The sequence below is a fragment of the Apodemus sylvaticus genome, chromosome 21 (genome assembly GCF_947179515.1).
Source record: "Apodemus sylvaticus chromosome 21, mApoSyl1.1, whole genome shotgun sequence".
Taxonomy (NCBI): Eukaryota; Metazoa; Chordata; class Mammalia; order Rodentia; family Muridae; genus Apodemus; species Apodemus sylvaticus.
This window is the reverse complement of record NC_067492.1, coordinates 23940230-23951628: the sequence shown is the minus strand read 5'-3', so window position 1 is coordinate 23951628 and position 11399 is coordinate 23940230. Positions and strand designations below refer to the sequence as shown.

General features: G+C 56.0%; 1 protein-coding gene across 1 annotated transcript; it reads left to right on the top strand.

Moving 5' to 3' along the window:
• The first annotated feature begins 891 nt into the window (after window positions 1-891).
• On the top strand, window positions 892-10116 carry Ripor1 (RHO family interacting cell polarization regulator 1). Its single transcript, XM_052166556.1, has 22 exons — window positions 892-1392; window positions 2230-2356; window positions 2470-2622; window positions 2778-2856; window positions 3365-3388; window positions 3485-3538; window positions 3664-3816; window positions 3926-3989; window positions 4075-4118; window positions 4203-4328; window positions 4778-4926; window positions 5002-5131; window positions 5217-6626; window positions 6717-6838; window positions 7691-7823; window positions 8053-8188; window positions 8295-8456; window positions 8689-8847; window positions 9000-9196; window positions 9280-9363; window positions 9458-9548; window positions 9692-10116. Exons 1-22 carry the CDS (start codon window positions 1374-1376, stop codon window positions 9787-9789), a joined length of 3714 nt encoding a protein of 1237 aa, XP_052022516.1. The 5' UTR covers window positions 892-1373; the 3' UTR covers window positions 9790-10116.
• The last annotated feature ends 1283 nt before the right edge of the window (window positions 10117-11399 follow it).

Below are 11399 nucleotides of genomic sequence, written 5' to 3'. Positions count from 1 at the left end.
AAAGTCTGAGGCATCTATCTTCTCTGAGGAGGGAGAAGAAGACTAGAGCCGTACAGGGTAACTTACCAGGTAGGAGGTGAGAACCATCTGTGGTTGAGGATCGCACGGTGATTCCAGCCAGGCTGCTGTGCCAAGACCTCTGGGCTCGATCCAGGCTGAGTGTGGGAGCTGTGAGGACAGGGAGGTGGTTTGCCAGGATTGGAAGACAGAAGTGCAGAGCGCGTGCTGAAGATGCTAACAGCAGGCAAGAGCTGGAAGGCAGGCTGTGGATGTAGGATGTGCGGAGAAGGTAGAGAAGGAAGGTGGGAGGGAGCGGGAAGGGTACGCGAGCAGAGACAGAGGCGGGCGGTGATCTGTGTGCACAGCAGGGTCTGGGAAGTTCTGGGCTGTGTCCCCAGTGTTTGGCACGTGCTTGTCATTCAGTGTCTAGCTGAATAAATGAGTTGTGGGCCCAAGGGACCAGTGGTCTCAGGTAACAGATACAGTAGCTGTGATGGAGAGATTACGGACAGTGAGGCTATGGTTTGGGAAAATGAGATTCCAGAGTGGATGATTAGGCTAGGGTGTTGGGTAGGGGAGCTGAGAGATACAAAAAGGGTTAGGTAGGCAGTCGACAGAACACACAGTTCATGCTGGGTGTTCAAGTAAGAGATGTTAGGATCAAGAAAGCCAGCACAAGGGAATTCAGGACCTGACCGGGGAGCCATGGGTAGAAAAGTCCATTCTTCCACTCTAAGGGGAAACCCTGGCTGGGTAATAGGACCTGATACTTTACCCTTGGTCCAACTTTCTACTCATATAGGACCTAGTCTATCTCAGCAGGCACATTTTTTTTCTTTTGCCTGTATATGTAAGTGTGGGGGTGTCACATCCCCTGGAATTAGGGTTACAGATAGTTGTGAGCTGCCTTGTGGGTGCTGGGAATTGAACCTGGATCCTCTGGATGAGGAGCTAGCACTCTTAACCGCTGAGCCATCTCTCCAGCCCCTTTGTATACCTTTCTATTACAGTCTCCCACAGTCTCTTCAGTCTGTCCTTCCATATTCGTTCTGGTGTTTAACTCCCTTCACAGGCGTCCCTAGCCACAAACTCTGTGTCAGCCCACTGCTGAGGGAAGCCCCTAGTAACCCCTTGCAGAGGCTAAGCAGACTGAGGTCCAGTGCCCCCTTAGTCCGGGAGACCAGTCCCGCCCCATCCCAGCGGGCTGAGTCAGGAGGCAGGAACTGGGCGGGCGGGAGGCTCCCACAGCAGTCAGAAACCGGGGCCAGAGCGGCTGGCAGTGAGCTTGGAGCCCAACGGGGCTGGTACCAAAAAGCCCCGGGCCAGCGGGACACAGTGAGTGAGCGTGAGTCGGGGGCCATCCGGAACTTACTATGAACTCCAAAAAGAGAGGTAGGACTTGGCTTGGAGCTGCGAAGGTTTCAGAGATGGCCACAAGGGATATAGACGTGATTCTCGGGCCTTAGAGTGCGTGTTTCGTTGGGTGGGGGTTCGGCCGTGGACTCCTTCCCTCCAAGGGCAGGGGAACCGCGCGTCCATGACTCAGTTTCCAAGTCAGGTTTATAGAAAAGTGGAGGAGGCGGGGCACTTCTCTCTCGGCACCCCCAATCTCGGGAATCCCCGGGCTCCCAGCCGGGAAGACGCTGGCGTCGAGGCGCCTAGGAGTCGGCCTGAGTTGGGGGCAGTGTTTACACTGGGTAGTGGGTAGCGAGCCAAACCTGCACCAACCTGGACTGTCTCTCAGCTCTACTGAGATCCGAATACGTGCCCCGCCCCATGACCTCCCACGGCCTCCCGGGGTGGTGGTACCCGACCTCTCTGTCCACGGAGGGAGGAGGGCGGTCAGGGGAAGGGCTGGGGATGCCGCCCCGCCCCCGGGTAAACAGACGCTTCCGCACATTCTTTGCGCGCCCCGCCCCTTTCCTGCTCCTTCCCAGCGGGAGGAGGGTCCCCGCGAGACCCCCCCTTCCTGCCCCGCGACAGGCGGAGCCCGCACCTCCGCAGGAAGTAGGGGCCGGCGGAGGCCACGCTGAGTCCGAGGCCGAGTCTCCTGCCACTGCCCTGTCATTAGTGCGGGGGCCAATGAGGCTAAGATTGCCAAGGCTGGAACCCACTGGGGCAGCCGTACCTGGCGACCAGGGAGGGCTTGCTCCAGCCCTGGGACCCAGTCACGGGAAAGGGGCTTCAGGGACCCGATTGGTGCTGGACACACACCCCCGCCACCCCCAGGGAGCCCCGCGCGAACTCATTCCATGATGTCCCTGTCGGTGCGGCCGCAGCGCCGCCTGCTCAGCGCCCGGGTCAGTAGGAGCCAGTCCTTCGCAGGCGTCCTCGGCAGCCACGAGCGCGGGCCCAGGTACGCGGCAAGGGTTTTAATGGGGTTGAGAGCATTAGATGGGGTTGGGACTGGGGTAACGAGGGTTTGGGGGATTCTTGCTGACGTCTTTCTAAAGGCAGTCTCTTCTTCAGGAGCTTCACCGTCTTCAGCCCACCAGGGCCCCCACGGAAGCCTCTAGTGCTCTCCAGAGTGTCAAGGATGTTTTCTGTGGCCCACCCAGCCCCCAAGGTGCCACAGCCGGAGAGGCTGGACCTGGTGTACGCCGCTCTTAAGCGGGGACTGACGTAAGCAGTCTCCTCTTTTAAGCAAAGTCCAAGGATTCCACATAGTTTCTCTCTGCAAGTTTGAATCTTCCCCAGCCTTGCACCCTTTTCTTAACCACTAGCACCCTGTCACCTCGAGGCTGGATAAGTTGACTCTTATCATTGCCTCCCCCCAGGGCCTACTTGGAAGTGCATCAGCAGGAGCAAGAAAAGCTCCAGCGCCAGATAAAGGAGTCCAAAAGGAATTCCCGCCTAGTGAGTACCCTAGACCACCCCTTGTCTCTGTGGTGTAGGGGCTGGGCAAAACAACCTCGTGTGAGACAGAGCTGTGTGCTGAGGTGAGCTGGTAGGTGGTTTTTTTTGTTGTTGTTGTTGTTGTTTTCCGAGACAGGGTTTCTCTGTATAGCCCTGGCTGTCCTGGAACCTGTAGACCTGGCTGTCCTGTCTCTGTAGACCAGGCTGGCCTCGAACTCAGAAATCCGCCTGCCTCTGCCTCTCAAGTGCTGGGATCAAAGGCGTGCGCCACCACTGCCTAGCTGAGACACAGTATCTTAAAAAAGTTTTGAGTCGGAGAGTTCAGGCCTTACCCAGGACAGTAAGAGATTATATGGCGGTGCACAGGAGAGGGCCAGGGTACTTCCTTCTTCCTGGGATGAGGAGTGTCAAAGGAGGAAACATTTCTGTTGAATAGCTAGATGGGCAGTTGCCTTCCTGGGGTCCTCCTCATTGCTTTCTAAGCATCTGTTCTTGTTTCCGTCTGTAGGGCTTCCTGTATGACTTGGACAAGGTAAGTGTGTGCATGCATGGAGGACAGGGCTGGAGGGGAGCTGGCTCAGGAAAGAATCCCGAGATTTAGGCTCTTTCTGACTCAACTCTCCCTTAGCAAGTCAAGTCCATCGAACGCTTTCTTCGACGACTGGAATTCCACGCCAGTAAGGTACTTGTGCAGCATGCAGCGTGGGGCGTGGGGGGAGATCATGGAGACAGGGGAAGGTCTACCTCGGACAACCCCAGCGCTTCTCGGGTAAGTCCCCTCCTGCTACCCTGCTGTCACCTTTCCAGATTGACGAGCTGTATGAAGCATACTGTGTCCAGCGGCGTCTCAGGGATGGTGCCTACAACATGGTCCGTGCCTATAGTACTGGGTCCCCGGGGAGTCGAGAGGCCCGAGACAGCCTGGCTGAGGCCACTCGAGGCCATCGAGAGTATACAGAGGTGAGAGATGAGGACCACGGTGGCAGAGTCACAAGGTGTGGGCTGGTGAGAGAAGATTAGTTCTTCGTCCCCTCACATTCTTGTCCCCACCCCCACCCCCTCTTCCCAGAGCATGTGTCTTCTGGAGAACGAGTTGGAGGCCCAGCTGGGCGAGTTTCATCTCCGGATGAAAGGTACTGAGTGGTAGAGGCAGAGAGAGGCAGGAGTGGGGATGCTTACGGCTCACAGCATGGCTCATACTTCTCCTTTTGTGCCCAGGGCTGGCTGGCTTCGCCAGGCTGTGTGTGGGCGATCAATATGAGGTATGAGGCTGTGAGGAGAAAGCCGGGATGGAAGCTTAGGAGGTTACAGTCCCGAGAGCTGCTTCATCTTGCCTCTTTCCACAGATCTGCATGAAATATGGCCGTCAGCGCTGGAAGTTGCGAGGCCGGATCGAGAGCAGTGGAAAGCAGGTGTGGGACAGCGAGGAGACCGTTTTTCTTCCCCTACTCACAGAATTCCTGTCTATCAAGGTGATTTCTCTGACCAGATCCATAAGACAGCTTGTTCCTGTGAACCCCCGCTATCCTGTGATCCCTTAGCGCTCTATGACCCTGTAAAGGTGACTCTGTGACCGCTTTAACTCCCATAGCCCTTTCTGTGGGCCTTGAAAACAACTTTGTAACTCCTATACCTCATGATACTGAGACCTTATGATATTCTGACTTTGTGGATTATTTGGTTTCCTGAACTCCCATGAGGCTGTGAACCTCTAATTCCAATGGCCAAACCAACTTGAACTTCTATGATATTCCTGCTCCTAGATTGCCTCCATGGCCTTACGGTCCCTAGAACTCTTCTCAAGTAACCTGCATGGCCTCGTGACCCTGTGACTATCTTATAAGCTCTTTGCAAATTCGGGTTTCTGAATGCCCTGAAGCCCCTACACTTGTGTGACCTCTTCATTCTCTGTTGGCTGCAGGTGACAGAATTAAAGGGACTGGCTAACCACGTAGTTGTGGGCAGTGTCTCCTGTGAGACCAAGGACCTATTTGCTGCCCTGCCCCAGGTTGTGGCCGTGGATATCAATGACCTTGGCACTATCAAGCTCAGCCTAGAAGTCATATGGAGGTTGGTAGGAATGAAGGACTTCCGGCAGGGCCGAGGAAGGTTGTAGCAGAGCTAACATCCTTTTCCCCTTCACAGTCCCTTTGACAAGGATGACCAGCCCTCAGCTGCTTCTACAGTTAACAAAGCTTCCACGGTCACCAAGAGATTTTCCACCTATAGCCAGAGCCCTCCAGACACACCCTCGCTTCGGGAACAGGCCTTTTACGTGAGTCAAAGTGCAGGCCCCAGATCTTACCATCTCCCCGGGTCGTTTTTAGTGTGACCCTGAAGTGTTCTCCTTTCTCTCTTAGAACATGTTACGGCGACAGGAGGAGCTTGAGAATGGGACAGCATGGTCCCTGTCCTCCGAATCGTCAGATGATTCATCCAGCCCACAGCTCTCTGGCACCGCTCGACACTCATCAACTCCCAAGCCTCTGGTGCAGCAGCCGGAGCCCCTGCCTGTCCAAGTTGCCTTCCGAAGGCCAGAGAGCCTCACGTCTGGTTCCATGGATGAAGAGCCGGCTGTGACCCCGGGCCTGGTCAATGGGCACGCCCCTTACAGCCGGACTCTCAGCCACATCAGCGAGGCCAGCGTGGATGCTGCCTTGACTGAGGCCGTGGAAGCTGTGGACTCAAAAAGCCCAACCCCAGGGCCAAGCCCACTTGTGTATCCAGATCCCACCCATGTGGAGCGTGTCAGTGTTCCTCCTGTCGCCGACAATGGCCATTCTGACACAAGCCCCGCCCTCAGCACCACTGGCCCTGCCCCCACATTTATAGACGCAGCCCCATCTACACAGCTAGACTTAGCTCACGAAGCCACAGACTCTGGCCCGTCTGAGTTGCCAAGCGTCATACATACTACTGCAAGCTCTGCGTATAGTGCAGTAAGCCCTATCAACAGTGTTTCAAGTGTTACTTCCACCACCAGAGGTTCTACCCACAAACCCACACCCTCTCCCCTCACCTCTACAGGCTCTATTCCCAATCTTATAGACTCAGTCCAGGCTACCACAAGCCCTGCTCACACTACCCCAAGCCCTACCCATACTGCTACAAGCCTCACCCACACTACTGTAAGCCCTACACATAACACTGTAAGTCCCACCACCTGCACTACCCCAAGCCCCTCCAGTGCTACTCCAAGCTGCAGCCACAGTACCACTAGCCCTACTCATGAAGCCAAGATGTCAACTCATGTCATCAGTGCTGTGGGCCCAGTCCAGACCACTACAAGTCCCATTTCTACACCTGAAAGCCCCTCTCCTATAGACATTGCTCTAATCTCCAGCTCCTCTGCAGAATCCACCGGCCCAGGCACTGAACCTCTGCCCTGTCCTCACCCAGCCTCTACCCCCGGCACGAAAGCAGACCCCACAGCATCCTGCACCTCCCACCAGAGTCTTGCTTCCTCTGGTTCAAAACCCCAGACAAGCCCTGCCGCAGATTCCCCAGAACAAATCCCTAAGAGCCCAAGTTGCTCTCCCTCATCCATCGCCCCTGAACCCCAACATTCAGAACGTAGCCCGGCCATAGCTGCTCAAGCCCCAGCCGCAGCTGCTCAAGCCCCAGCCCCTGAAGGGACTGGAGGAGCTGGGGACCGAAGGCTCGAAGAGGCTCTCGGGACCCTCATGGCTGCCCTGGACGACTATCGGGGTCAGTTCCCTGAACTGCAGGGCCTGGAGCAGGAGGTGACTCGACTGGAGAGTCTGCTCATGGTAAGGGGGCTGGGCTGAGCTGGGCTGAGGCTGCACAGGGACAGTCGGCAGCCAGTGGCAGTAGCTCTGACCTCGTCTTTACAATCCCAGCAGAGACAAGGCCTGACTCGAAGCCGGGCCTCCAGTCTTAGCATCACTGTGGAGCACGCCCTGGAGAGCTTCAGTTTCCTTAACGATGATGAAGATGAAGACAACGATGGTCCTGGTGACAGGTGAGGCGGCCAGGCAAGGCAAGGCTGGGAGCTTGGTGGGGCAGGGAGAGGTGAGGGGGAAAGAGGTAAAGTAATGTAAGGCAGAGAAGCAGACGGGTGGGGAGAAAGGCACGATGGGAAGTGGCCAGGTAGAATCCATGAGGATGGACTTGTGGCAGTGTAGCTGTGTCTCTCTGTGTATACCTCATTCATCTTTGATGCCCATGTTATCAACTCCGTCTGTCCCAGTGTTTCTAGCCACCCTGCTCATCTCGGCAGTGTCTGCCTCCCCCGCACGTCCCCGTCAGCTTGCGAGCCTCCTGCCTCTCTCCTTTCCCTTGACTTCACCTTGGACCCACCCTACGAAGGAGCTCTTTCAGCACCACCCCGTGTCCCCCGTGTCCCCCAGCATCAGCCCCCTCCATCAAGACCCCGACTCTCCAGGAGGCCTCGGCCATTCAGCTCTCATTCCTGGAGCAGATCTTACCGATACAGATTTGAGAGTCGCACCCGGTCCCTCCTCCATTTACGACTTCCTAGGTTTCAGTCCCAAGCCCTGCGTCCCTCGCAGCCCATGTTTCATAGACCATCCCGTCTGCAATCCTACTGGCGCCCATCACGGGCCCAGCAATCCCTTTGGTCTTAGCAGTGGTGGCAAAAAGTAGACCGACTATAAAGACCCGTCTTACTCATTGCTGGTTACAGCCTCATTCTCCCCTAAGTCCTCTGTGAATGTACCTACTGTCTGTGTCTTCATGTTGTTCTTCCATTCTGGGTGGGAGGAGCTAAATAAAAATAAACTCTGATGACCAGAAGGTGACATGTGCTCTTGGGGGTGGGGGGTGGGGCTTGACTCCATTTTTTTTCTCTCAGGCCCACAAGCAGCCCAGAGGTTGTGGCAGAGGACAGGCTAGACTCATCAAATGCCCAGTCTCTAAGCACAGGGTGCTCAGCCCTGGATGCTACCTTGGTCCAGCACCTGTACCACTGCAGCCGCCTCCTGCTGGTGAGGGGATAATGCCACCCCTCCCCCCAGCCACTTACCCCAAGGAGCCCTGAACTCTACACCTCTCAGTTCTATATTGCAATCCTCCAGGGTCCTGGCATTTGGTGCCTATTGAGTGTAATACCTCTTTACTCCTCCTACTTCGGCCTCTCCCAATGCATGCTGGGACCTGCACCTCCCTGACCCCATCCTCCCCAACCCTTGCCATGAAGCCACCCTTGTCCTCTAGAAACTGGGCACATTTGGGCCCCTGCGCTGCCAGGAGGCATGGGCCCTGGAACGGCTGCTGAGGGAAACACGTGTGCTCCAGGAAGTGTGTGAGCACAGCAAGCTTTGGGGGAGCGCTGCCACATCTGCCCAGGAAGGTAAAGGCCTCTTAGGCCTGGAGCTCGCGCCTATCCTACCAGTCTACATGCTTGCTCCCCATGTCGGGTTTGCTCTGTTGCGGATGGTTTTCCTCACCCTTCACAGTGGTACAGTTCTCTGCCGCTCGGACCGGCTTCCTGACTTTTTGGGACCAGTGTACAGAGGGACTCAGCCCCTTCATCTGCCCTGTGGAGCGGGTGCTCCTCACTTTCTGCAGCCAGTATGGCGCCCGTCTTTCCCTGCGCCAGCCAGGCTTGGCCGAGGCTGGTGAGTGAGTGGGCTGCCTGCCTGACCGCCTGCCCCTTCCTTCCATCTCAACCCCTTTAGGCAAGTCCTCGTCAGCCCATACTGACTGACAAATTGAGCACTGAAGAGGCCTGTCCTCCTCCGAGTGTGGACGAGGAGTCCCTGGGCATGAGCTAGAACGGAGGCGCTCTTGTCTCTCTCAGAGGCCTGGGTCTATTCCAGCTCAGGCTGTGGTACTCTCCGTCTTCTGCAGTGTGCGTGAAGTTCCTGGAAGATGCGCTGGGGCAGAAGCTGCCCAGGAGGCCCCAACCAGGCCCTGGCGAGCAGTTCACCATCTTCCAGTTCTGGAGTTATGTAGAAGCCTTGGACAGCCCCTCCATGGATGCCTATGTGACCGAGACTGCAGAGGAGGGTGAGGCAGTGGCCCTGGCCACCAGATGCTGGCCCCGGGGGTGGTCCTGAGGGTGTGAATGATGACTGATGGGAACAAGGCGCCCCTCCCCCACTACTTCTTTTAGTGTTGAATGATGGGAACAAGGCGCCCCTCCCCCACACTTCTTTTAGTGTTACTGGTGCAGAACCTCAACTCGGACGACCAGGCTGTGGTGCTGAAAGCTCTGAGGCTGGCGCCAGAGGGGCGCCTGCGCAAGGACGGGCTTCGGGCCCTGAGCTCCCTGCTGGTCCATGGCAACAGCAAAGTCATGGCCGCCGTCAGCACTCAGCTTCGGAGCCTGTCACTTGGTCCTGCCTTCCGGGAAAGGGTGAGTTTGGCAGGATTTTCCTGTAGGTAAGGTTAGGCTTGAGGGCTCCGACTGTCTAAATCTGCCATCCCACCCTTCCCCAGGCTCTATTGTGCTTCCTGGAGCAACTTGAGGATGAGGATGTGCAGACCCGAGTGGCCGGATGCCTGGCTTTGGGCTGCATCAAGGTGATTCCCTGCCGACCTACCTAACACTCTCACGCCACCCCTGTTTCTTCTACTTGTTACACTGAACCTGCCTCAATATTTTGTTCGCTGCTAGGCTCCTGAGGGCATTGAGCCTCTGGTGTACTTGTGCCAAACAGACACAGAAGCTGTGAGGGAAGCCGCCCGGCAGAGCCTACAGCAGTGCGGTGAGGCTGGGGAGTGGGAGACAAGGGAAGGGGATTTGGGAGCATCTTGGCTATTGGGCGTAGGGTGAGGTAATGTAATGCCAAGGATGGGAAGGCCTGGAGGATGCCAGGGTCCCTCTTGACCGTTTCTTTGCACATTATAGGGGAAGAAGGGCAGTCTGCCCATCGACAGCTAGAGGAGGCCCTGGATGCTCTGCCCTGCATCTTTGGACCCAGCAGCATGGCCAGCACGGCCTTCTGAACTCTGATCGCTGGCTCCCAGTGTTCCTTCCCTCGATTTCAGGGCTCACCAGGCACTGGCAGGGAGGGTGAGGGCTGGTTCCAGTCACCTCTCCCCACAAATTCCTATCAATGAAAATCTAATATATTCTTTTGTTACCACTGGGGTTGGCAGGACGCCTGAAATGATGAAGTGCCTCCCAGCCGTGGATCTGATAGTCTTTGCCACAAACCGTGTCAGAGGCCTGGCCATTTATTTGGTCATCTTGCTCTGCCTCACCACATCCCTTGGTTTTGTATTTTATTTACAGAGTTTTACAGAAAATAAAAAAGCAAACTGTGTTTCCTACATGGCTTGGTGAACTTCCTTCTGATGTGCTCTCTTCCTGGCACCGTTGTGTCCACACCCCAGCTGTGACAACCACATGAGCGGTTCCATTTGCCCTGGAAATCCTGGTGGAAGAAAGCCCAGAGTCCAGGGCTGGCCTTGGAGAAGAGACATAGAAGGGAACTAGCACTGCTGAACAGTCTGAGCCTGCAGCTGAGCCTGGGAACTGTAGCCCCAGTGGATCTCAGCTCTGCAGCGGGCCAGAAGGCCCTAACTCTTCTAGAGCAGCTCTGGCTAGAGAGCAGAGTAAGCCGCAAGCAGTGCCTGAGCTGTTGCCACCAGGGGGCAGTAGAACTGCACCAGTGGGCAGTAGGCTTCTATATGCACCCTTAAAACCAGGCGGCTTCCTGCACTGGACCTCAAGAAGCAACTTTAGGTTGTAGGGAGAGGGGTGAAACCCTTGCTGAGGGAGGAGCCAGAGCCTGGGAGATGGGAAACCCGGATGGCTGCCCTGTGAACCAAGACTGCAAGGTCTTTCCCTCCCTGAGGCACCTCCTTCCCTGTAATAACAAACCTGTGAACTCTGTGTCCCCAACAGCCAGCAGACCTGTGGTGAGGAAGTAGGACTCACAAGAAAGGGCTTCCCTGCCTCCAGGAGTTTGTTAACCTAGGTTAGGAGACCTTGGGGGATGGGGGAACTTGAGGGTGGGATGGCAGAACTTTGCTAAGAAGGTACTGAGGAAGTTCACACTCATGGCTAGAAAAATGGACCCTCCATTCTCCAACCACAGTTTCTATTATCCAGGAGATTGGGCATGTGTGCGGAAGGCCTCCCCAGCTAGAACTCATTCTGGTGTCCCAATACTTAAGGTGATAGCACAGCAGTATGACTGTGAGCACAAAGCTGTCATGGGGAGCACTCAGGAAGAGCCAATTAGGTGTCAACAGTTGCCTAGTTAGGGTGGGGGTGGGGTGACCCAGATCCCTGGGGAGCCTTACCCCAGTGCTTTAGAACTGCTGTGAAGAGGTTTTTTGCCTGCGCCCTCACCACCTGCTGGGGAGGCCATGCTGAGCAAAAGAAACGGCAACAGGAAACACCTGTGAATGGATGCTGGCTGTTCACTATAGGCTGGTGGGGGGAGGGCCAGCCGGCAGCCCTTATATACAGACATAGCAGGGCAGGATAGGGCAATTCAGCTTTTGGATGGTCAGCTGGAGTAAAATGGGGTGGATAAAACAATTAGGTGACAGAGCACACCAGCGCCGATAGCTGGTCAATTCGGAGGCAGTCCCAGAACCACCAG

Excerpts from the sequence above, each read along its gene's own strand:
- Ripor1 (XM_052166556.1), top strand. Across the intron at positions 4,329-4,777 it reads CAGAATTCCTGTCTATCAAG|GTGACAGAATTAAAGGGACT; the intron begins GTGATTTCTCTG and ends TGTTGGCTGCAG. Across the intron at positions 8,848-8,999 it reads GACCGAGACTGCAGAGGAGG|TGTTACTGGTGCAGAACCTC; the intron begins GTGAGGCAGTGG and ends CACTTCTTTTAG.